The sequence below is a fragment of the Haliotis cracherodii genome, unplaced genomic scaffold, assembly GCF_022045235.1.
Source record: "Haliotis cracherodii isolate W230 unplaced genomic scaffold, xgHalCrac1.p SCAF_30, whole genome shotgun sequence".
In the NCBI taxonomy this organism is placed as follows: Eukaryota; Metazoa; Mollusca; class Gastropoda; order Lepetellida; family Haliotidae; genus Haliotis; species Haliotis cracherodii.
Genome location: NW_027266287.1, coordinates 3,410,776 through 3,433,309, shown reverse-complemented (window position 1 = coordinate 3,433,309; position 22,534 = coordinate 3,410,776). Strand labels below are relative to the sequence as shown.

The following is a 22,534-nucleotide window of genomic DNA, read 5'->3' as shown; positions in this document are numbered from 1 at the left end:
TTCTACTTGTTCTACAAATCCCAGATGGGATGTTTACAGTGTCATATTATTCATATGTCAACAGGCCTGCACACAATCACAACCTACAAACCCACTTCGCTCAACTGCTCTTAGTGGCGTTATCTAGGTGCTGATAAATTGAAGTCCTTTGAGTCTCCTTGAAAATGAGCCGTGTGCCTGCGTTTAAGGACAGGTAAGAGGACAAGCTTCTATCAATGTGTGTACTTTGTCACAGTGTTAGATATCCTCATGTATTCCGTCTGTGGGGATGCATGGGCATAGCTAATCTATGGCCATGCTTATCATGAGTTGACTAAGTGTGTCGGTGGTCTCTGTATAGGGTGAATGCTTGTCATGAGTTGACTAAATGTGTCGGTGGTCTGTCTGTCTGATTGCTTGTCATGAGTTGACTAAGTGTGTCGGTGGTCTCTGTATAGGGTAAATGCTTGTCATGAGTTGACTAAATGTGTCGGTGGTCTGTCTGTCTGATTGCTTGTCATGAGTTGACTAAGTGTGTCGGTGGTTTCTGTATTGTCTGATTGCTTGTCATGGGTTGACTAAGTGTGTCGGTGGTCTCTGTATTGTGTGAATGCTTATCATGAGTTGACTAAATGTGTCGGTGGTCTGTCTGTCTGATTGCTTGTCATGATTTGACTAAGTGTGTCGGTGGTCTTTGTATTGTGTGATTGCTTGTCATGAGTTGACTAAATGTGTCAGTGTTCTGTCTGTCTGATTGCTTGTCATGAGTTGACTAAGTGTGTCGGCAGTCTTTGTATTGTCTGATTGCTTGTCATGAGTTGACTAAATGTGTCAGTGTTCTGTCTGTCTAATTGCTTGTCATGATTTGACTAAATGTGTTGGTGGTTTCTGTATTGTCTGATTGCTTGTCATGAGTTGACTAAGTGTGTCGGTGGTTTCTGTATTGTCTGATTGCTTGTCATGAGTTGACTAAATGTGTTGGTGGTCTCTGTATTGTCTGATTGCTTGTCATGAGTTGACTAAGTGTATCGGTGGTCTTTGTATTGTCTGATTGCTTGTCATGAGTTGACTAAGTGTGTCGGTGGTCTCTGTATTGTCTAATTGCTTGTCATGAGTTGACTAAGTGTGTCGGTGGTCTTTGTATTGTCTGATTGCTTGTCATGAGTTGACTAAGTGTGTCGGTGGTCTCTGTATTGTCTAATTGCTTGTCATGAGTTGACTAAGTGTGTCGGTGGTTTCTGTATTGTCTGATTGCTTGTCATGATTTGACTAAGTGTATCGGTGGTCTCTGTATTGTGTGAATGCTTGTCATGAGTTGACTAAGTGTGTCGGTGGTTTCTGTATTGTCTGATTGCTTGTCATGAGTTGACTAAGTGTATCGTTGGTCTCTGTATTGTGTGAATGCTTGTCATGAGTTGACTAAATGTATCGGTGGTCTCTGTATTGTGTGATTGCTTGTCATGAGTGGACTAAGTGTATCGGTGGTCTCTGTATTGTCTGATTGCTTGTCATGAGTTGACTTAGTGTGTCGGTGGTCTCTGTATTGTGTGAATGCTTGTCATGAGTTGACTAAGTGTGTTGGTGGTCTCTGTATTGTCTAATTGCTTGTCATGAGTTGACTAAGTGTGTCGGTGGTCTCTGTATTGTCAGATTGCTTGTCATGATTTGACTAAGTGTATCGGTGGTCTCTGTATTGTGTGAATGCTTGTCATGAGTTGACTAAGTGTGTCGGTGGTTTCTGTATTGTCTGATTGCTTGTCATGAGTTGACTAAGTGTATCGGTGGTCTCTGTATTGTGTGAATGCTTGTCATGAGTTGACTAAGTGTATCGGTGGTCTCTGTATTGTGTGATTGCTTGTCATGAGTGGACTAAGTGTATCGGTGGTCTCTGTATTGTCTGATTGCTTGTCATGACTTGACTTAGTGTGTCGGTGGTCTCTGCATTGTGTGAATGCTTGTCATGAGTTGACTAAGTGTGTTGGTGGTCTCTGTATTGTCTGATTGCTTGTCATGAATTGACTAAGTGTGTCGGTGGTCTTTGTATTGTCTTATTGCTTGTCATGAGTTGACTTAGTTTGTCGGTGGTCTTTCTATTGTCTGATTGCTTGTCATGAGTTGACTAAGTGTGTCGGTGGTCTCTGTATTGTCTAATTGCTTGTCATGAGTTGACTAAGTTTGTCGGTGGTTTCTGTATTGTCTGATTGCTTGTCATGAGTTGACTAAGTGTATCGGTGGTCTCTGTATTGTGTGAATGCTTGTCATGAGTTGACTAAGTGTATCGGTGGTCTCTGTATTGTGTGATTGCTTGTCATGAGTGGACTAAGTGTATCGGTGGTCTCTGTATTGTCTGATTGCTTGTCATGAGTTGACTTAGTGTGTCGGTGGTCTCTGTATTGTGTGAATGCTTGTCATGAGTTGACTAAGTGTGTTGGTGGTCTCTGTATTGTCTGATTGCTTGTCATGAGTTGACTAAGTGTATCGGTGGTCTCTGTATTGTGTGAATGCTTGTCATGAGTTGACTAAATGTGTCGGTGGTCTTTGTATTGTGTGAATGCTTGTCATGAGTTGACTTAGTGTGTCGGTGGTCTCTGTATTGTGTGAATGCTTGTCATGAGTTGACTAAGTGTGTTGGTGGTCTCTGTATTGTCTGATTGCTTGTCGTGAGTTGACTTAGTGTGTCGGTGGTCTCTGTATTGTGTGAATGCTTGTCATGAGTTGACTAAATGTGTCGGTGGTCTTTGTATTGTCTGATTGCTTGTCATGAGTTGACTTAGTGTGTCGGTGGTCTCTGTATTGTCTGATTGCTTGTCATGAGTTTACTAAATGTGTCGGCAGTCTTTGTATTGTCTGATTGCTTGTCATGAGTTGACTAAGTGTGTCGGTGGACTCTGTATTGTCTAATTGCTTGTCATGAGTTGACTAAGTGTGTCGGTGGTCTCTGTATTGTCTGATTGCTTGTCATGAGTTGACTAAATGTGTCGGTGGTCTTTGTATTGTCTGATTGCTTGTCATGAGTTGACTAAATGTGTCGGTGGTCTTTGTATTGTCTGATTGCTTGTCATGAGTTGACTAAGTGTATCGGTGGTCTCTGTATTGTGTGAATGCTTGTCATGAGTTGACTAAGTGTGTTGGTGGTCTCTGTATTGTCTAATTGCTTTTCTTGAGTTGACTAAGTGTGTAGGTGGTCTCTGTATTGTGTGAATGCTTATCATGAGTTGACTAAATGTGTCGGTGGTCTGTCTGTCTGATTGCTTGTCATGTGTGTTTTGTATGATTGCTTGTCATGAGTTGACTAAATGTGTCGGTGGTCTGACTGTGTGTATTGTCTGAATGCTTGTCATGAGTTGACTATGTGTTGGTGGTCTCTGTATTGTCTGATTGCTTGTCTTGAGTTGACTAAGTGTGTCGGTGGTCTCTGTATTGTGTGAATGCTTATCATGAGTTGACTAAATGTGTCGCTGGTCCGTCTGTCTGATTGCTTGTCATGTGTGTTTTGTATGATTGCTTGTCATGAGTTGACTAAATGTGTCGGGGGTCTGACTGTGTGTATTGTCTGAATGCTTGTCATGAGTTGACTAAGTGTATCGGTGGTCTCTGTATTGTGTGATTGCTTGTCATGAGTGGACTAAGTGTATCGGTGGTCTCTGTATTGTCTGATTGCTTGTCATGAGTTGACTTAGTGTGTCGGTGGTCTCTGTATTGTGTGAATGCTTGTCATGAGTTGACTAAGTGTGTTGGTGGTCTCTGTATTGTCTGTTTGCTTGTCATGAGTTGACTAGATGTGTCGGTGGTCTTTGTATTGTCTGATTGCTTGTCATGAGTTGACTTAGTGTGTCGGTGGTCTCTGTATTGTCTGATTGCTTGTCATGAGTTTACTAAATGTGTCGGCGGTCTTTGTATTGTCTGATTGCTTGTCATGAGTTGACTAAGTGTGTCGGTGGTCTCTGTATTGTCTAATTGCTTGTCATGAGTTGACTAAGTGTGTCGGTGGTCTCTGTATTGTCTGATTGCTGGTCATGAGTTGACTAAATGTGTCGGTGGTCTTTGTATTGTCTGATTGCTTGTCATGAGTTGACTAAGTGTATCGGTGGTCTCTGTATTGTGTGAATGCTTGTCATGAGTTGACTAAGTGTGTTGGTGGTCTCTGTATTGTCTAATTGCTTGTCTTGAGTTGACTAAGTGTGTCGGTGGTCTCTGTATTGTGTGAATGCTTATCATGAGTTGACTAAATGTGTCGGTGGTCTGTCTGTCTGATTGCTGGTCATGTGTGTTTTGTATGATTGCTTGTCATGAGTTGACTAAATGTATCGGTGGTCTGACTGTGTGTATTGTCTGAATGCTTGTCATGAGTTGACTAAGTGTGTTGGTGGTCTCTGTATTGTCTGATTGCTTGTCTTGAGTTGACTAAGTGTGTCGGTGGTCTCTGTATTGTGTGAATGCTTATCATGAGTTGACTAAATGTGTCGGTGGTCTGTCTGTCTGATTGCTTGTCATGTGTGTTTTGTATGATTGCTTGTCATGAGTTGACTAAATGTGTCGGTGGTCTGACTGTGTGTATTGTCTGAATGCTTGTCATGAGTTGACTAAGTGTGTTGGTGGTCTCTGTATTGTCTGATTGCTTGTCTTGAGTTGACTAAGTGTGTCGGTGGTCTGACTGTGTGTATTGTCTGAATGCTTGTCATGAGTTGACTAAATGTCGGTGGCCTTATCCGTGTATCACAATGAAAAACTTTGCACCTGACTTTGATATGAGTGATGATACTTGTTGTTACCCTGCCTGCCCCCTGACATTAAGGGGATAAATCAAAGAAGGCCTGGTTGGATCAGTCAATATAATGTGTCTGAATGGGGTACCCATGTTAAATTGTAAAATGATATCTATGTTGAAACTGTAGGATACATCATAGTCCTGACTCACACAAACAGGCACACACATGCATGCACGTTGCTATATATAATATAAATTCTAATAAACAAGATTTAAAACCCCATTGTGATGAGGGATAATGAATGTGATTGGGTTTTCAAGGCTGATGTCATCAATTGTTCTGTGGCCAGCGGCATGTACCAAGTGTGAGGAATGACTTGACAGCTCTATCAGTGGCATTGTAGTGTGACTGAAATGAAATAGTACTATTACTAACAGTTGACAGAACAATTATAATTTCAACAATAATCAGTAAATAATGAGGTCAGATTGTAGCTGCTGCTGCTGCTGCTGCTGCTGCTGCTGCTGATGATGATGATGATTAAATGATGATGATGGAATTTATTCCACTTAGTGCACAATTTGTCAACATTTGTTCCAGTGAGTCAGTGAGTCAGTCAGTGAGTCAGTCAGTAAGTGAAGATTAGTCAGTCAGTCAGGGAAGATTAGTCAGTCAGTCAGTCAGTCAGGGAAGATTGATCAGTGAGTCAGTCAGTCAGTCAGTCAGTCAGGGAAGATTAGTCAGTCAGTCAGTCAGTCAGGGAAGATTAGTCAGTCAGTCAGTCAGTCAGTCAGTCAGTCAGTCAGGGAAGATTAGTCAGTCAGTCAGTCAGTCAGGGAAGATTAGTCAGTCAGTCAGTCAGTCAGTCAGTCAGGGAAGATTTGTCAGTCAGTCAGGGAAGATAAGTCAGTCGGTCTGTCAGTCAGGGAAGATTAGTCAGTCAGTCAGGGAAGATTAGTCAGTCAGTCAGTCAGTCAGTCAGTCAGTCAGTCAGTCAGGGAAGATTAGTCAGTCAGTCAGGGAAGATAAGTCAGTCGGTCTGTCAGTCAGGGAAGATTAGTCAGTCAGTCAGTCAGTCAGTCAGGGAAGATAAGTCAGTCGGTCTGTCAGTCAGGGAAGATTAGTCAGTCAGTCAGTCAGTCAGTCAGGGAAGATTAGTCAGTCAGTCAGTCAGTCAGGGAAGATTAGTCAGTCAGTCAGGGAAGACTAGTCAGTCAGTCAGTCAGTCAGTCAGTCAGTCAGGGAAGATTAGTCAGTCAGTCAGGGTTGGTCAGTCAATCAGTCAGTCCTGGTAGGTCAGTCAGTCCTGGTAGGTCAGTCAGTTATGGTAGGTCAGTCAGTCAAGGTAGGTCAGTCAATAAGTCAGTCATTGTAGGTCAGTCAGTCAGTCAGTTTTAACGCCACACTAAACTGTATTTCAGTTATATCGCGGCGTGTCAGCTTAATGTGGGAGGAAAGCCCCAAGTGATGCAGGTGTCAGACGTTTACCACTTCGGTGAAACCCACAAACACGGGTATGGTGCTGACAAACCTAGAAATATGATTGAAGTGAACCTGGATTTGAACCTACAAGGGATGCACAGCGAATTTTGGCAGTTTAAACAACTGGGCCATCTGTGACCCCCGGACATCGGAAACAAAGCTATGGTGTGTGGGAACGGTCCAGGGTTCCGTTCCACAAAGCGATCTGACTGCTAAGATGATTGTATCTCCAATACTTTAACACAGACTTACGACAATTGGTAGCACTAAGACAATCGTAACTCCCATACTTTAACACAGACTTACGACAATTGGTAGCACTAAGACAATTGTAACTCCCATACTTTAACACAGACTTACGACAATTGGTATCACTAAGATGATCGTAACTCCCATACTTTATCACAGACTTACGACAATTGGTAGCGCTAAGATGATCGTAACTCCCATACTTTAACACAGACTTACGACAATTGGTAGCACTAAGACGATCGTAACTCCCATACTTTAACACAGACTTACGACAATTGGTAGCACTAAGATGATCGTAACTCCTATACTTTAACACAGACTTCGACAATTGGTATTGTTAAGATGTCGTAACTCCCATACTTTAACACAGGCTTACAACAATTGGTAGCGTTAAGATGTCGTAACTCCCATACTTTAACACAGACTTACAACAATGGGTAGCGTTAAGATGTCGTAACTCCCATACTTTAACTCAGGCTTACAACAATGGGTAGCGCTAAGATGTCGTAACTCCCATAGTTTAACACAGACTTACAACAATTGGTAGCACTAAGACGATCGTAACTCCCATACTTTAAAACAGGCTTACGACAATTGGTAGCGCTAAGATGATCGTAACTCCCATACTTTAACACAGACTTATGACAATTGGTAGCGCTAAGATGTCGTAACTCCCATACTTTAACACAGACTTACGACATTTGGTAGCACTAAGATGATCGTAACTCCCATACTTTAACACAGACTACGACAATTGGTAGCGTTAAGATGTCGTAACTCCCATACTTTAACACAGACTTACGACAATTGGTAGCACTAAGATGATCGTAACTCCTATACTTTAACACAGACTTACGACAGTTGGTAGCACTAAGATGATCGTAACTCCCATACTTTAACACAGACTACGACAATGGGTAGCGCTAAGATGATCCTAACTCCTATACTTTAAAACAGGCTTCGACAATCATGGCACAAAGATCCATTTGTGGAACAGGCTCCTTGTATTTATTTTGATAGACTGGAGATACAGTACCCTAGGAAACTGAGGTAGAATAGGTCTTCAGCAACCCAAGCTTGTCATAAGCGGCGACTATGCTAGTCGTAAGATGCGACTAATGGGATCATGTTGTCAGGCTTGCTGACTTGGTTGATGCATGTCATTATATCCCAATTTCGTGTATTGATGCTAATATCAATCACTTAATTGTCTGGTCCAGACTCGATTACTTACAGACCGCTGTCATATAGCTGGAATACTGTTGAGTGTGGCATTAAACAACAAACAAACTTTCTGATTTTCAAGCCTGCATGGTACGTTTTGTTTGTTGTTTGGACAACTAGTGATTGATATTATAAGCTACGATCCACCACATGCAATCACAGAGCCTGTTACAAGTATAGGATGCTTGGGATCTATTCTAGTCCAGAGTCCCTACTGAGTCACACATCTTACTGTTTACAAAGTCTACCACTGAAACTCTATAACATGTTCTCAGCACGATGTCATCTGTTCGCTCCTGCTACTTGACTGAGGTCATGGGTATTGTGTTTCGAACATTACAGCCCAGTAAGATATTCAGACACATGTGCGTGGCATTGAAGAACAGTGTTGCGGTTATGCCATGTTAGTATATGGGTTTGGACAGTAGGGGGACTGACCTCATTTTGTCACAGTACATATGTTAATTATACAAGAAACTAGAAACTAGACTTTGATATAGGCTAGTGGACACGCATGCCTCGGGGAGATGGTAGAAACTAGACTTTGATATAGGCTTGTGGACACGCTTGCCTCGGGGAGATGGTAGAAACTAGGCCCTATATAGGCTAGTGGACACGCTTGTCTCAGGTAGATGGTAGAAACTAGGCTTTGATATAGGCTAGTGGACACGCTTGTCTCGAGGAGATGGTAGAAACTAGGCTTTGATATAGGCTAGTGGACACGCTTGCCTCGGGGAGATGGTAGAAACTAGGCTTTGATATAGGCTAGTGGACACGCTTGCCTCGGGGAGATGGTAGAAACTAGGCTTTGATATAGGCTAGTGGACACGCTTGCCTCGGGGAGATGGTAGAAACTAGGCTTTGATATAGGCTAGTGGACACGCATGCCTCGGGGAGATGGTAGAAACTAGGCTTTGATACAGGCTAGTGGACACGCTTGCCTCGGGGAGATGGTAGAAACTAGACTTTGATATAGGCTAGTGGACACGCTTGCCTCGGGGAGATGGTAGAAACTAGGCTTTGATATAGGCTAGTGGACACGCTTGCCTCGGGGAGATGGTAGAAACTAGGCTTTGATATAGGCTTCCGATAAAATCCAGCTCAACCCCCCGCCCCCAAATATCACAATTGCGAGAGAACTATTTGAAGGGAAAATAGTGAAGAGTCTTTTAATGAGTGAGTGAGTGTGGTTTTACACCGCTTTTACCAATATTCCAGCAGTCATGTTTCAAATGTCAACTTTGAGATAAAGGTAAAAATTCTATAGCAAAGTAAAAAAAAAAAAAAAACTGAGTCAAAGTTTAGAGATAGCACTGTGTATTTTTCTTTTCTAGATAAGCTGGCAAATTTTTATGTATTTATTTCGTGAAGGGGTAGGAGTCAATTAGCTGCAGATAACCTTTTGAACAATTGTGGTTTTACTCTAGGGTTTATTTTATTTAGGTTATTACATTTTTCATTGTGTAACCAATATTTTTTCACTCATCTATTCATCACTCTTTTGGGTATTTCCCCAAATTTATGAATATTTTAAGATTAAAAAAAATGAATAATGTTTTAGACATATATAACTGTTCTGAATATAAAGGGGACTCAGAAAGTAAATTAGCTCGTAATTGTGTTTTCGGAAATTAGCTCCTATGTACGCATGCTGAAAAAGCTTCATTTGGTATTTACAGCAGCTGTTTTTATACATTTGAATTTTTCATTTACTGCATGCGTTTCTGTACACAAGTTAATTGAAAGTAACTGGGTTTTGAATAAATTTTTTTGGGGGGGATATTTTACGCAAATACGCTGCTAATCTGTAGCTCTGTGATAATGTTCTAGCATTGGGCATGAAGATGCACGATGTCCACCATTCAGACGTGAATATTAAACAAGATTGAAAACCCCATAGCAATGACTGATAATGAATGTGATTGGGTTTTCAAGGCTGATGTCATCAATTGTTCTGTGGACTGTGAGGAATGACTTGACAGCTCTATCAGTGGCATTGTAGTGTGCACAGCGCACAGATCACAAAACAGGTGACAGTAAGCAACGTCGGTCTCGGAGAGTAGTTGGATGAGTGACCACGTTCAGCAGCTTGAAACCTGAGAATTTCTAGGGCTTCGGTCCTGCCCCACACTGAAGCACATGTACCACATGTGGTGTCTCCTTAGTCAAGTGACTTTGTTCCAAATGTGCCTCTGCTCGCCCAGCAGTGAGTGGGTACCCGGTAGGATGAGATGGCTGTTAACCTTCTAGCGCCTCACAGGCAGCTTGGGTTGTATACTCCCCAAGAAGCTGAAAATGAAAATCGAGTGCTCACTGATCCATTGACCGGGGTAATAATAGTGTTGCGCTATCAGCATCCACTTGGTGAATGGAATCTGGCGCATTATAAATGCACTATTCAGAGCTCCAGATAAGCTGCGTAACTGCGTAAAATACGCATTAGAAATGCAGAAATACGCAGTAAAATATAATCCAAGCGTATCAAATACGCAACGAACATTGCAGATACGCTACAAAATTAAAACTTGTGCGTATCATCAAAATATTGTGAAGTAACCCTGCCTATTCGATTAGCAAATCAGCAACCTATTTTGAAAAAAACCGGGCATTCGGTCAACCTTGCCAAACTCCACGATGAGTTACATCATGATCATTTGCCATCACACTTTCTTGTGGAAGTATCGTGGTATTTTTGAGTCCTATAAAGCTCTCGAACCCACACGACACCAGTTTGCGGGGACTAGATGAATAGTGTTTTTTAATATTTAACTTAAATACCCACATGTGTAAAAACTAGTGGGTAACAGAAATTTGAATACGCAGATAGAATTACTGATACCCAATGATTTTAAAATGCATGGGTAAAATACCCACAACACCAAAAGCTTATCTGGAGCTCTGACTATTATTATTATTAAATAATGAGGTCAGATTGTAGCTGCTGCTGAGTGAGTGAGTGAGTGAGTGAGTGAGTGAGAGAGAGAGAGAGAGAGAGCGTGCGTGCGTGCGTGCGTGAGAGTGAGTATGGTTTTTACGCAACAGTTAACAGTATTGCAGTTATATCACGGCATGTCAGCTTAATCTTGTGTGTATGAAGGGTGTCTGTAGGGTGTTCTTGTGTGTCTGTAGGGTGTTCTTGTGTGTCTGTTGGGTGTTCTTCTGTGTCTGTAGAATGTTCTTGTGTGTCTGTAAGGTGTTCTTGTGTGTCTGAATGGTGTTCTTGTGTGCCTGTAAGGTGTTCTTGTGTGTCTGTAGTGTGTCTGTAGGGTGTTCTTGTGTGTCTGTAGGGTGTTCCTGTGTGTCTGTAGGCTGTTCTTGTATGTCTGAAGGGTCTTCCTGTGTCTGATGCCTAAAATGTAAGTGTCTAAATTGAAAACCGTTTGGGCATTGGATGTGTTTCTTATTTTTCAGTCTAGCTTTAGAAATTAACATGACAAAACTGTGACAATCTAAATGCTAAACAAAGATCTGAGGACATTCCATTACGGGTCATGTAAGAACGACCTTTCGCGAATTTTGACTGACCAATGAAATGACTGACAAGAAATCGACATTAGCCAATCAGATGGCAGCTTTCTCGAGCTTTACGACACTAGTTTCAAACTGACGACTACGCTTCGAAACATATTTTGACGTATTCTCAATTAAAAAATTTAAAACTGATAAGAAGAACATTCTGGAATGGCTTATAGATGGCCTAGATTGTAATGGATATAATCATAAAACCCATAATAACTGACGTACGGAACACCCCGTGTTAATTGTTTCGTGGTTGCATGATTAGAAAACACATTCCGACTGTCACTTTCATGATCTGGTAAGCAACACTCTGATTGGTTGGATGAAAGGTCGTTCTGACGTGACCCCTAATGGGATGTCCTCAGATCTTTGTTTAGCGATAGCGAGAACTAACATCTGATTTTCATGAGATTGAAACTGTGATTTACCATGTTTACACTCTTTGTCACATAACACGTTTATTTAAACTGGTAGCCTTGGCAAACTGAATTTGACAGTTTGTGATTGTACCAAGGGGAATAAACATGTTATTTGACAAGTTTTTTCTATTAAATGTCAGCTTCTTACTATTGTTACCTTTATTATCCCCCGCCACGAAGTGGAAGGGGGATATAGGAATGGGTGCTGTCCGTCCGTCCTTCCGTCCGGCCATCCTTCCGTCCGTCACATTTCGTTTCCAGAGCAGATCTTGAAAACCGTACCATATTTCTTCACCAAACTTGGCACATAGATAGGTCTAGTTGTGAACTGGTGCCTTTTGATAGTTTGGGATTTTAAAAAATTATTTTTTCGAGTTTCCATGGCAACGACTTTGATTTAGACTTAAAATGGCGGTAGTCCTCGTTTCCGGAGCAGACCTTAAAAAGTGTACCATATTTCTTCACCATACTTGGCTCATAGATAGATCTAGTGGTGAACTGGTGCCTTTTGAAAGTTTGGGATTTAGAAAAATTATTTTTTCGAGTTTCCATGGCAACGACTTTGATTTAGACTTAAAATGGCGGTAGTCCTCGTTTCCGGAGCAGATCTTAAAAAGTGTACCATATTTCTTCACCATACTTGGCTCATAGATAGATCTAGTGGTGAACTGGTGCCTTTTGAAAGTTTGGGATTTAGAAAAAATATTTTTTCGAGTTTCCATGGCAACGACTTTGATTTAGACTGAAAATGTCGGTAGTCATCGTTTCCTGACCTGATCTTGAAAACCGTACCATATTTCTTCACCAAACTTGGCACATAGATAGATCTAGTGGTGAACTGGTGTCTTTTGACAGTTTGGGATTTAAAAAAAAATTGTTTGCGAGTTTCCATTGCAACTACTTGCAGTCTATGCAACTATGACAGTCACAGATTTAAATTTAAAATGAAACTTATTCTCCTTTAATCCCAAAGGCCACATCTAAACCTCTGTATGAGTGTCCTGTGAGACATCTGAACATCTGTATGAGTGCCTGGTGACACACCTAAACATCTGTATGAGTGCCTGGTGACACACCTAAACATCTGTATGAGTGCCTGGTGACACACCTAAACATCTGTATGAGTGCCAGGTGACACACCTAAACATCTGTATGAGTGCCGGGTGACACACCTAAACATCTGTATGAGTGCCTGGTGACACACCTAAACATCTGTATGAGTGCCAGGTGACACACCTAAACATCTGTATGAGTGCCCTGTGACACACCTAAACATCTGTATGAGTGCCTGGTGGCACACCTAAACATCTGTATGAGTGCCCTGTGACACACCTAAACATCTGTATGAGTGCCTGGTGGCACAACTAAACATCTGTATGAGTGCCTGGTGGCACACCTAAACATCTGTATGAGTGCCCTGTGACACACCTAAACATCTGTATGAGTGCCCTGTGACACAACTAAACATCTGTATGAGTGCCAGGTGACACACCTAAACATCTGTATGAGCGCCTGGTGGCACACCTAAACATCTGTATGAGTGCCTGGTGGCACAACTAAACATCTGTATGAGTGCCTGGTGACACACCTAAACATCTGTATGAGTGCCTGGTGACACACCTAAACATCTGTATGAGTGCCTGGTGGCACACCTAAACATCTGTATGAGTGCCTGGTGGCACAACTAAACATCTGTATGAGTGCCTGGTGACACACCTAAACATCTGTATGAGTGCCAGGTGACACACCTGAACATCTGTATGAGTGCCTGGTGGCACAACTAAACATCTGTATGTGTGCCTGGTGGCACAGCTAAACATCTGTATGAGTGCCCTGTGACACACCTAAACATCTGTATGAGTGCCTGGTGACACACCTAAACATCTATGAGTGCCAGGTGGCACACCTAAACATCTGTATGAGTGCCTGGTGATACACCTAAACATCTGTATGAGCGCCTGGTGACACAGCTAAACATCTGTATGAGTGCCTGGTGACACAGCTAAACATCTGTATGAGTGCCTGGTGGCACACCTAAACATCTGTATGAGTGCCAGGTGACACACCTAAACATCTGTATGAGTGCCTGGTGACACAGCTAAACATCTGTATGAGCGCCTGGTGACACAGCTAAACATCTGTATGAGTGCCTGGTGACACAGCTAAACATCTGTATGAGTGCCTGGTGACACACCTAAACATCTGTATGAGTGCCTGGTGACACACCTAAACATCTGTATGAGTTCCAGGTGGCACACCTAAACATCTGTATGAGTGTCTGGTGGCACAGCTAAACATCTGTATGAGCGCCCGGTGACACACCTAAACATCTGTATGAGTGCCTGGTGACATACCTAAACATCTGTATGAGTGCCCTGTGACACACCTAAACATCTGTATGAGTGCCCTGTGGCACACCTAAACATCTGTATGAGTGCCCTGTGACACACCTTAACATCTGTATGAGTGCCAGGTGACACACCTAAACATCTGTATGAGTGCCGGGTGACACACATAAACATCTGTGTGAGTGCCTGGTGGCACAGCTAAACATCTGTATGAGTGCCGGGTGACACACCTAAACATCTGTATGAGTGCCAGGTGGCACAGCTAAACATCTGTATGAGTGCCCTGTGACACACCTAAACATCTGTATGAGTGCCCTGTGGCACACCTAAACATCTGTATGAGTGCCCTGTGACACACCTAAACATCTGTATGAGTGCCTGGTGGCACACCTAAACATCTGTATGAGTGCCCTGTGACACACCTAAACATCTGTATGAGTGCCTGGTGACACACCTAAACATCTGTATGAGTGCCTGGTGGCACACCTAAACATCTGTATGAGTGCCCTGTGACACACCTAAACATCTGTATGAGTGCCCTGTGACACAACTAAACATCTGTATGAGTGCCAGGTGACACACCTAAACATCTGTATGAGTGCCTGGTGACACACCTAAACATCTGTATGAGTGCCCTGTGACACACCTAAACATCTGTATGAGTGCCTGGTGACACAGCTAAACATCTGTATGAGTGCCCTGTGACACACCTAAACATCTGTATGAGTGCCCTGTGACACAACTAAACATCTGTATGAGTGCCAGGTGACACACCTAAACATCTGTATGAGTGCCTGGTGACACACCTAAACATCTGTATGAGTGCCCTGTGACACACCTAAACATCTGTATGAGTGCCTGGTGACACACCTAAACATCTGTATGAGTGCCTGGTGGCACAACTAAACATCTGTATGAGTGCCAGGTGACACACCTAAACATCTGTATGAGTGCCTGGTGACACACCTAAACATCTATATGAGTGCCCTGTGACACACCTTAACATCTGTATGAGTGCCTGGTGGCACACCTAAACATCTGTATGAGTGCCCTGTGACACACCTAAACATCTGTATGAGTGCCTGGTGACACACCTAAACATCTGTATGAGTGTCTGGTGGCACACCTAAACATCTGTATGAGTGCCTGGTGGCACAGCTAAACATCTGTATGAGTGTATGGTGACACACCTAAACATCTGTATGAGTGTCTGGTGGCACACCTAAACATCTGTATGAGTGCCTGGTGACACACCTAAACATCTGTATGAGTGCCTGGTGGCACACCTAAACATCTGTATGAGTGCCTGGTGACACAGCTAAACATCTGTATGAGTGCCAGGTGACACACCTAAACATCTGTATGAGTGCCTGGTGACACACCTAAACATCTATATGAGTGCCTGGTGACACACCTAAACATCTGTATGAGTGCCCTGTGACACACCTAAACATCTGTATGAGTGCCTGGTGACACACCTAAACATCTGTATGAGTGCCTGGTGACACACCTAAACATCTGTATGAGTGCCCTGTGACACACCTAAACATCTGTATGAGTGCCTGGTGGCACAACTAAACATCTGTATGAGTGCCAGGTGACACACCTAAACATCTGTATGAGTGCCTGGTGACACACCTAAACATCTATATGAGTGCCCTGTGACACACCTTAACATCTGTATGAGTGCCTGGTGGCACACCTAAACATCTGTATGAGTGCCCTGTGACACACCTAAACATCTGTATGAGTGCCTGGTGACACACCTAAACATCTGTATGAGTGTCTGGTGGCACACCTAAACATCTGTATGAGTGCCCTGTGACACACCTAAACATCTGTATGAGTGCCTGGTGACACACCTAAACATCTGTATGAGTGTCTGGTGGCACACCTAAACATCTGTATGAGTGCCCTGTGGCACACCTAAACATCTGTATGAGTGCCTGGTGGCACACCTAAACATCTGTATGAGTGCCTGGTGACACAGCTAAACATCTGTATAAGTGCCTGGTGACACAGCTAAACATCTGTATGAGTGCCAGGTGACACACCTAAACATCTGTATGAGTGCCAGGTGACACACCTAAACATCTGTATGAGTGCCTGGTGACACAGCTAAACATCTGTATGAGTGCCAGGTGGCACACCTAAACATCTGTATGAGTGCCTGGTGACACAGCTAAACATCTGTATAAGTGCCTGGTGACACACCTAAACATCTGTATGAGTGCCTGGTGACACAGCTAAACATCTGTATGAGTGCCTGGTGACACACCTAAACATCTGCATGAGTTCCAGGTGGCACACCTAAACATCTGTATGAGCGCCTGGTGACACAGCTAAACATCTGTATGAGCGCCTGGTGGCACACCTGAACATCTGTATGAGTGCCTGGTGGCACACCTAAACATCTGTATGAGTGCCTGGTGACACACCTAAACATCTGTATGAGTGCCTGGTGACACACCTAAACATCTGTATGAGTGCCTGGTGACACACCTAAACATCTGTATGAGTGCCCTGTGACACACCTAAACATCTGTATGAGTGCCTGGTGGCACACCTAAACATCTGTATGAGTGCCAGGTGGCACACCTAAACATCTGTATGAGTGCCCTGTGACACACCTAAACATCTGTATGAGTGCCTGGTGACACAGCTAAACATCTGTATGAGTGCCTGGTGGCACAGCTAAACATCTGTATGAGTGCATGGTGACTCCCCTAAACCAGTGTATGAGCGCCTGGTGACACAGCTAAACATCTGTATGAGTGCCCTGTGAGACATCTGAACATCTGTATGAGTGTCCTGTGAGACATCTGAACATCTGTATGAGTGCCAGGTGACACAGCTAAACATCTGTATGAGTGCTTGGTGGTTGTGTATTAGAAAGAACAAGTAAATATCTGTGCATGTGTGAATGAGTTGTCAAAGGGATGCTCCATTTCTGGGCACGGTTGGCCCAGTCATCTAAGGCGCCGCGATTCGCTGTGCAGAGTTGCGTCCCTTGGGCACGCCAGAAACCTATGATTGTGGGTTCGAATCCCGGTTCGCCCCGATTATGTTTTTAGGTTTGTCAGCACCATACGGGTGCTCGTGGGTTTCACCGAAGTGGTAAACGTCTGAGACCTGCATCACTTCGGGCTTTCCTCCTCCCACATTAAGCTGACACGCCGTGATATAACTGGAATACTGTTAAATGTGGTGGTAAACCCAACTCACTCACTCACTCACTTGGCTGAAATACATCAACAGAAAAAAAGGAAGACTAGTCTGCAAATGTCCATTAATCCAATAATTAAAAAGGGCAGAGCCATGTTTGGGTTTTGCTGGCATTGCTCTGAACTGAATTATTTTAATCAGGACATCAATGTATTTTCAGATGTTGACAGGCCACTATGGTGGGAAGTAACACCAATGAAACAGGAAATGGTCAACTTTCAGCTGACATCAGCAGAAACAGAAAGGCCAAGGCTGGAAGTCCAATGTATGACGATTGCCAGGGGGAACAACTCTCACCAGGCAGTCATGAAGGGAGACAACCCTTGGAGGATCATAATGATGAAATGCTCTTAGCTGGTACAGAAGAGGAACAAGGTCTGGAGAGAGATAATGAACAAAGTACCCAACTTGTGCAGGATAACCATGGGGATGATGATGATGATGATGATGATGATGGGGATAAAGGTGAAGTTAAAATTGATGTAGAAGAAAAACCTTGTGAGAACTCTGATGATTATGGGTTTTACAAGTGGATTGTTGTTTTGGGATGTTTTTTTCAACATTTTTTAACAGGTATGTCAAACTCTTAGTTCTCATTTATATGTAATACACTACTTAAAAAAATAAGTGCTGTTGAATGCATAGCATTATCATTGCTTCTTTTGCTTGGAAAAGGGGGCACGGGTGGCCCTGTCATCTAAGGCGCTGTGATTTGCTGTGCACAGTTGCTGTTTCTAGGTTTGTCAGCACCATACCAGTGCTCATGGGTTTCACCAGGTTGTAAACGTCTGAGACCTGCATCACTTTGGGCTTTCCTCCCACATTTAGCTGGCACGCCGTGATATAACTGGAATACTGTTAAAAGTGGCGTTAAACCCAACTCACTCACTCTGTTATATGCACATTGCATTAGGTCATCGATTTAAGTTTTTGTAAATGAATATGATTGTATCAATACATAAACACTAGACATGTGCTAATGCAGTAAACAGTTTGTAAGCATTGCTTAACTCAAAGTGTGTTTTCAGGTTTTTGGGATCTGATAGTCTAATGTTTTTCACAGGGGGGTTCGAGAGATCAGATGGTGTGCTGTACCTTAAGCTCATCAGCAAGTTCAACCAGAGTGCCCAAGCTACGGCCTGGGTAGGGTCTCTGGCCTCTACCATACGTCTGATGCTGGGTAGGTATGGAGTGAGCATTAAGTCTGAAATCAAGGGTCCATTCATTGGCTCATTGTTTACAGCAGGACAAACCCCACGGTCACCATGCCACCTTTGATGGTTGACCCTGAATGATGTTGGTTTTGGTAGTATTCCTGTACATCAAGTATTATTCAGCCATGTTCGTTAAAATGTTATGAAATTTGCTAAATGTGAAGTTGGTGGTGGGGAAGTTAATAGTGGGGAAGTTGGGGGTGGGGAAATTAGGGAAGTTGGGGGTGGGGAAGTTGGGGGTGGGGAAGTTGGTGGTGGAGAAGTTGGGGGTGGGGAAGTTGGGGGTGGAGAAGTTGGTGGTGGAGAAGTTGGGGGTGGGGAAGTTGGGGGTGGGGAAGTTGGGGGTGGGGAAGTTATGGGTGGGGAAGTTGGGGGTGGAAAAGATGGGGGTGGGGAAGTTGGGGGTGGAAAAGTTGGGTGTGGGGATGTTGGGAGTGGGGAAGTTGGTGGTGGGAAAGTTGGGGGTGGGGAAGTTGGGGGTGGGGAAGTTTGTGGTGGAGAAGTTGGGGGTGGGGAAGATGGGGGTGGGGAAGTTGGGGGTGGGGAAGTTGGGGATGGAGAAGTTGTTGGTTGGTGAAATTGGTGGTGGGAAAATTGGTGGTGGGGAAGTTGGTGGTGGGGAAGTTGGGGGTGGGGAAGTTTGTGGTGGAGAAGTTGGGGGTGGGGAAGATGGGGGTGGGGAAGTTGGGGGTGGGGAAGTTGGGGATGGAGAAGTTGTTGGTTGGTGAAATTGGTGGTGGGAAAATTGGTGGTGGGGAAGTTGGTGGTGGGGAAATTGGGGAAGTTGGTGGTGGGGAAGATGGGGGTGGGGAAGATGGGGGTCGGGAAGTTGGGAAAGTTGGGGGTGGGGAAGTTGGGGGTGGGGAAGATGGGGGTGGGGAAGTTGGGGGTGGGGAAGTTGGGGGTGGGGAAGATGGGGGTGGGGAAGATGGGGGTGGGGAAGTTGGGGGTGGGGAAGATGGGGGTGGGGAAGATGGGGGTGGGGAAGTTGGGAAAGTTGGGGGTGGGGAAGTTGGGGGTGGGGAAGTTGGGGGTGGGAAAGTCGGGGGTGGGAAAGTTGGGGGTGGGGAAGTTGGGAAAGTTGGGGGTGGGGAAGTTGGGGGTGGGGAAGTCGGGGAAATTCGGGGTTGGGAAGTTGTGGGGTAGGTGTTGCATTTTTATCAATTTAAAGTTGTGACCTTGGTTTGACTTTTGTACTTGGACCTTGATCTAAATGGACCTAGGCTTTGTAACTTGTTCAAGAGGTCAAATGTTTAGTGTGGCCTCCAAACAGTTCCCAAGTCAAGTAGTTCCCCAGTCAGGTAGTCCCCCAGTCAAGCAGTCCCCAAGTCAAGCAGTTCCCAAGACAAAGGTCATTTTGAATAAAAATGTTTATGGCCATTTTGGTACAAAGTGAAAGAAAATTAGGAATGCCTTCAGTTAAAAGTTAGATTCAACACAAATGTATTGTTTTATAAAGTGCTTTCAGTAACATATCCACTTTTCCAGGCCTCCTGCCAAGTCCCTTCAGTGACATATCCACTTTTCCAGGCCCCCTGTCAAGTGCCTTCAGTGACATATCCACTTTTCCAGGCCCCCTGTCAAGTGCCTTCAGTGACATATCCACTTTTCCAGGCCTCCTGCCAAGTCCCTTCAGTGACATATTAACTTTTCCAGACCCTCTGTCAAGTGCCTTCAGTGACATATCCACTTTTCCAGGCCCCCTGTCAAGTGCCTTCAGTGACATATCCACTTTTCCAGGCCTCCTGTCAAGTCCCTTCAGTGACATATTAACTTTTCCAGACCCTCTGTCAAGTGCCTTCAGTGACATATCCGCTTTTCCAGGCCCTCTGTCAAGTGCCTTCAGTGACATATCCACTTTTCCAGGCCCTCTTTCAAGTACCTTCGGTGACATATCCACTTTACAAGGCCCTCTGCAAAGTGCCTTCAGTGACATATCCACTTTTCCAGGCCCTCTGTCAAGTGCCTTCAGTGACATATCCACTTTTCCAGGCCCCCTGTCAAGTGCCTTCAGTGACATATCCACTTTTCCAGGCCTCCTGTCAAGTCCCTTCAGTGACATATTAACTTTTCCAGACCCTCTGTCAAGTGCCTTCAGTGACATATCCGCTTTTCCAGGCCCTCTGTCAAGTGCCTTCAGTGACATATCCACTTTTCCAGGCCCTCTTTCAAGTACCTTCGGTGACATATCCACTTTACAAGGCCCTCTGCAAAGTGCCTTCAGTGACATATCCACTTTTCCAGGCCCTCTGTCAAGTGCCTTCAATGACATACCCACTTTTCCTGGCCTTGTCAAGTGCCTTCGGTAACATATCCACTTTTCCTGCCCCCCTGTAAAGTACCTTCAGTGACATATCCACTTTTCAAGGCCCTGTCAAGTGCCTTCAGTGACATATCCACTTTTCCAGGCCCTGTCAAGTGCCTTCAGTGACATATCCACTTTTCCAGGCCCTGTCAAGTGCCTTCAGTGACATATCCACTTTTCCAGGGCCTGTCAAATCCCTTCAGTGACTTATCCACTTTTCCAGGCCCCCTGTAAAGTACCTTCAGTGACATATCCACTTTTCCAGGCCCCCTGTCAAGTGCCTTCAGCAACCGGTTCTCCAGTCGTGTGGCCACCATGATCGGTGGGCTTTTCATGACTGTTGGTGTTCTCATCAGCGGCTTTGCTCCAAACCTCATCTTCCTCTACTTCAGCTATGGTGTAATCGGAGGTGAGTGTTAGAGCGAGTGTTTCCAGACCATTTTGTTGTTTAGATAGATGAAATAAACACTCACTAACTCACGCTCTCACTCACGCTCTCACTGACTCACTCACTCACTCAGCCACTCACTCACTGACTCGCTTACTCACTCACTCACGCAGCCACTCAGCCACTCACTCACTCACTCACTCACTCACTCACTCACCCAAACCCACCACCCCAGCCCATCAGCCACTCACTCACCAACAAATTAACCGCCCAGCAACCCAATCCACTCACTCACTCACTCACTCAGTCACTCACTCATCCATAACACACCCACCCACCCACTCATTCGCTCACTCACCCACCCACCCACTCCCTCATTTGCTCACTCACACATTCACTCACTCCTTTTTCATCCAGGCATTGGCCGCAGCTTGTCCTACGCCCCTGGTCTCGTCACTGTTGGACAGTACTTTGCCAAGAAGCCAGGATTAGCTGTAGGACTAGCCACATCAGGTGTTGGTGCAGGAACTTTTGTCATACCACCGCTAGCCGACTTCTTGTTTGACGAATTCAATTTTATGGGCGCTTTCCTCATCTTGAGTGGACTGTCACTGAACTTGCTCGTGAGTGGAGCGTTGTACCGACCACTTGACCTGCATAAGAAGATCATGTCAGTACAAAGGTTGGTGGTTAAAACAAAGAAACTATATTATCATACCTCCATGTCAGAATCAATAGATCCAAATGGTCAACATGATCTATGTATCCCGCCTTGGAGGGAAATAAATTTCACTGTGGGAGAATAAATCCCTTATATACCGCCATGAAGAAAACAGGCTGCACATGGATTTCTCAGCAGAAGAATAAACCACTTTTACCTCTCTTTGAATCAAAGGCTCGCTTTTTACGAGTCAATGTCTTCGGAAATGTCAACATCCACCCTTCATGAGACAAGCATTGATCGTTGCCCTCAGTGAGGAATGGAATCAGATACCTGCAGTCGATGTGAGGACGCTTGTCTACTAAGTTCGATGCCGCATTCAAAGATGCATTGCCGCTCATGGAGGTCATATCCCATATTGAACGGTCTGGGCTTTGTTGTTGAATTAGTAAATTCGCATTTTACTGTTCTGAATGATGAATTTCTACAATACAATTGTTATTGCTGCTTCAAATTATGTTGGTCATATTTTGTCCTAGAAATATCGTTGGTAACGTTTCTTTTGGCCGTCAGTTTATATATTTGATAACAAGGTATGGGTATTGGAGGTTAAAAGTGTATCCCAATAATGTACGATGCACAAGGCAGTACTGCGATACGTATCATGATGTATTGTATGATTGTAAGTTTTGATTTCAGAGTGAGTGAGTGAGTATGGTTTTACGCCACTTTTAGCAATATTCCAACAATATCACGCCAGGGGACACCAGAAATGGGCTTCACACATTGTACCCATGTCGGGAATCGAA

The 22,534-nt window shown here is 44.1% G+C and overlaps 1 protein-coding gene across 2 annotated transcripts in view; it reads left to right on the top strand.

Moving 5' to 3' along the window:
- The window catches only part of LOC139476901 (monocarboxylate transporter 12-like), a 49,509-nt gene that overhangs the window by 14,192 nt on the left and 12,783 nt on the right, over positions 1-22,534 (top strand). The window contains exons 1-5 of one of the 2 annotated variants that reach the window (XM_071259458.1): positions 78-193; positions 17,318-17,730; positions 18,221-18,337; positions 20,942-21,085; positions 21,482-21,746. In XM_071259458.1, the coding sequence (XP_071115559.1) occupies positions 17,334-17,730; positions 18,221-18,337; positions 20,942-21,085; positions 21,482-21,746 (923 nt within the window). In that variant the 5' untranslated portion in view covers positions 78-193; positions 17,318-17,333. Of the gene's footprint in view, positions 1-77; positions 194-17,317; positions 17,731-18,220; positions 18,338-20,941; positions 21,086-21,481; positions 21,747-22,534 lie in introns of those variants that run through there. The other variant, XM_071259457.1, reaches the window with a different exon arrangement.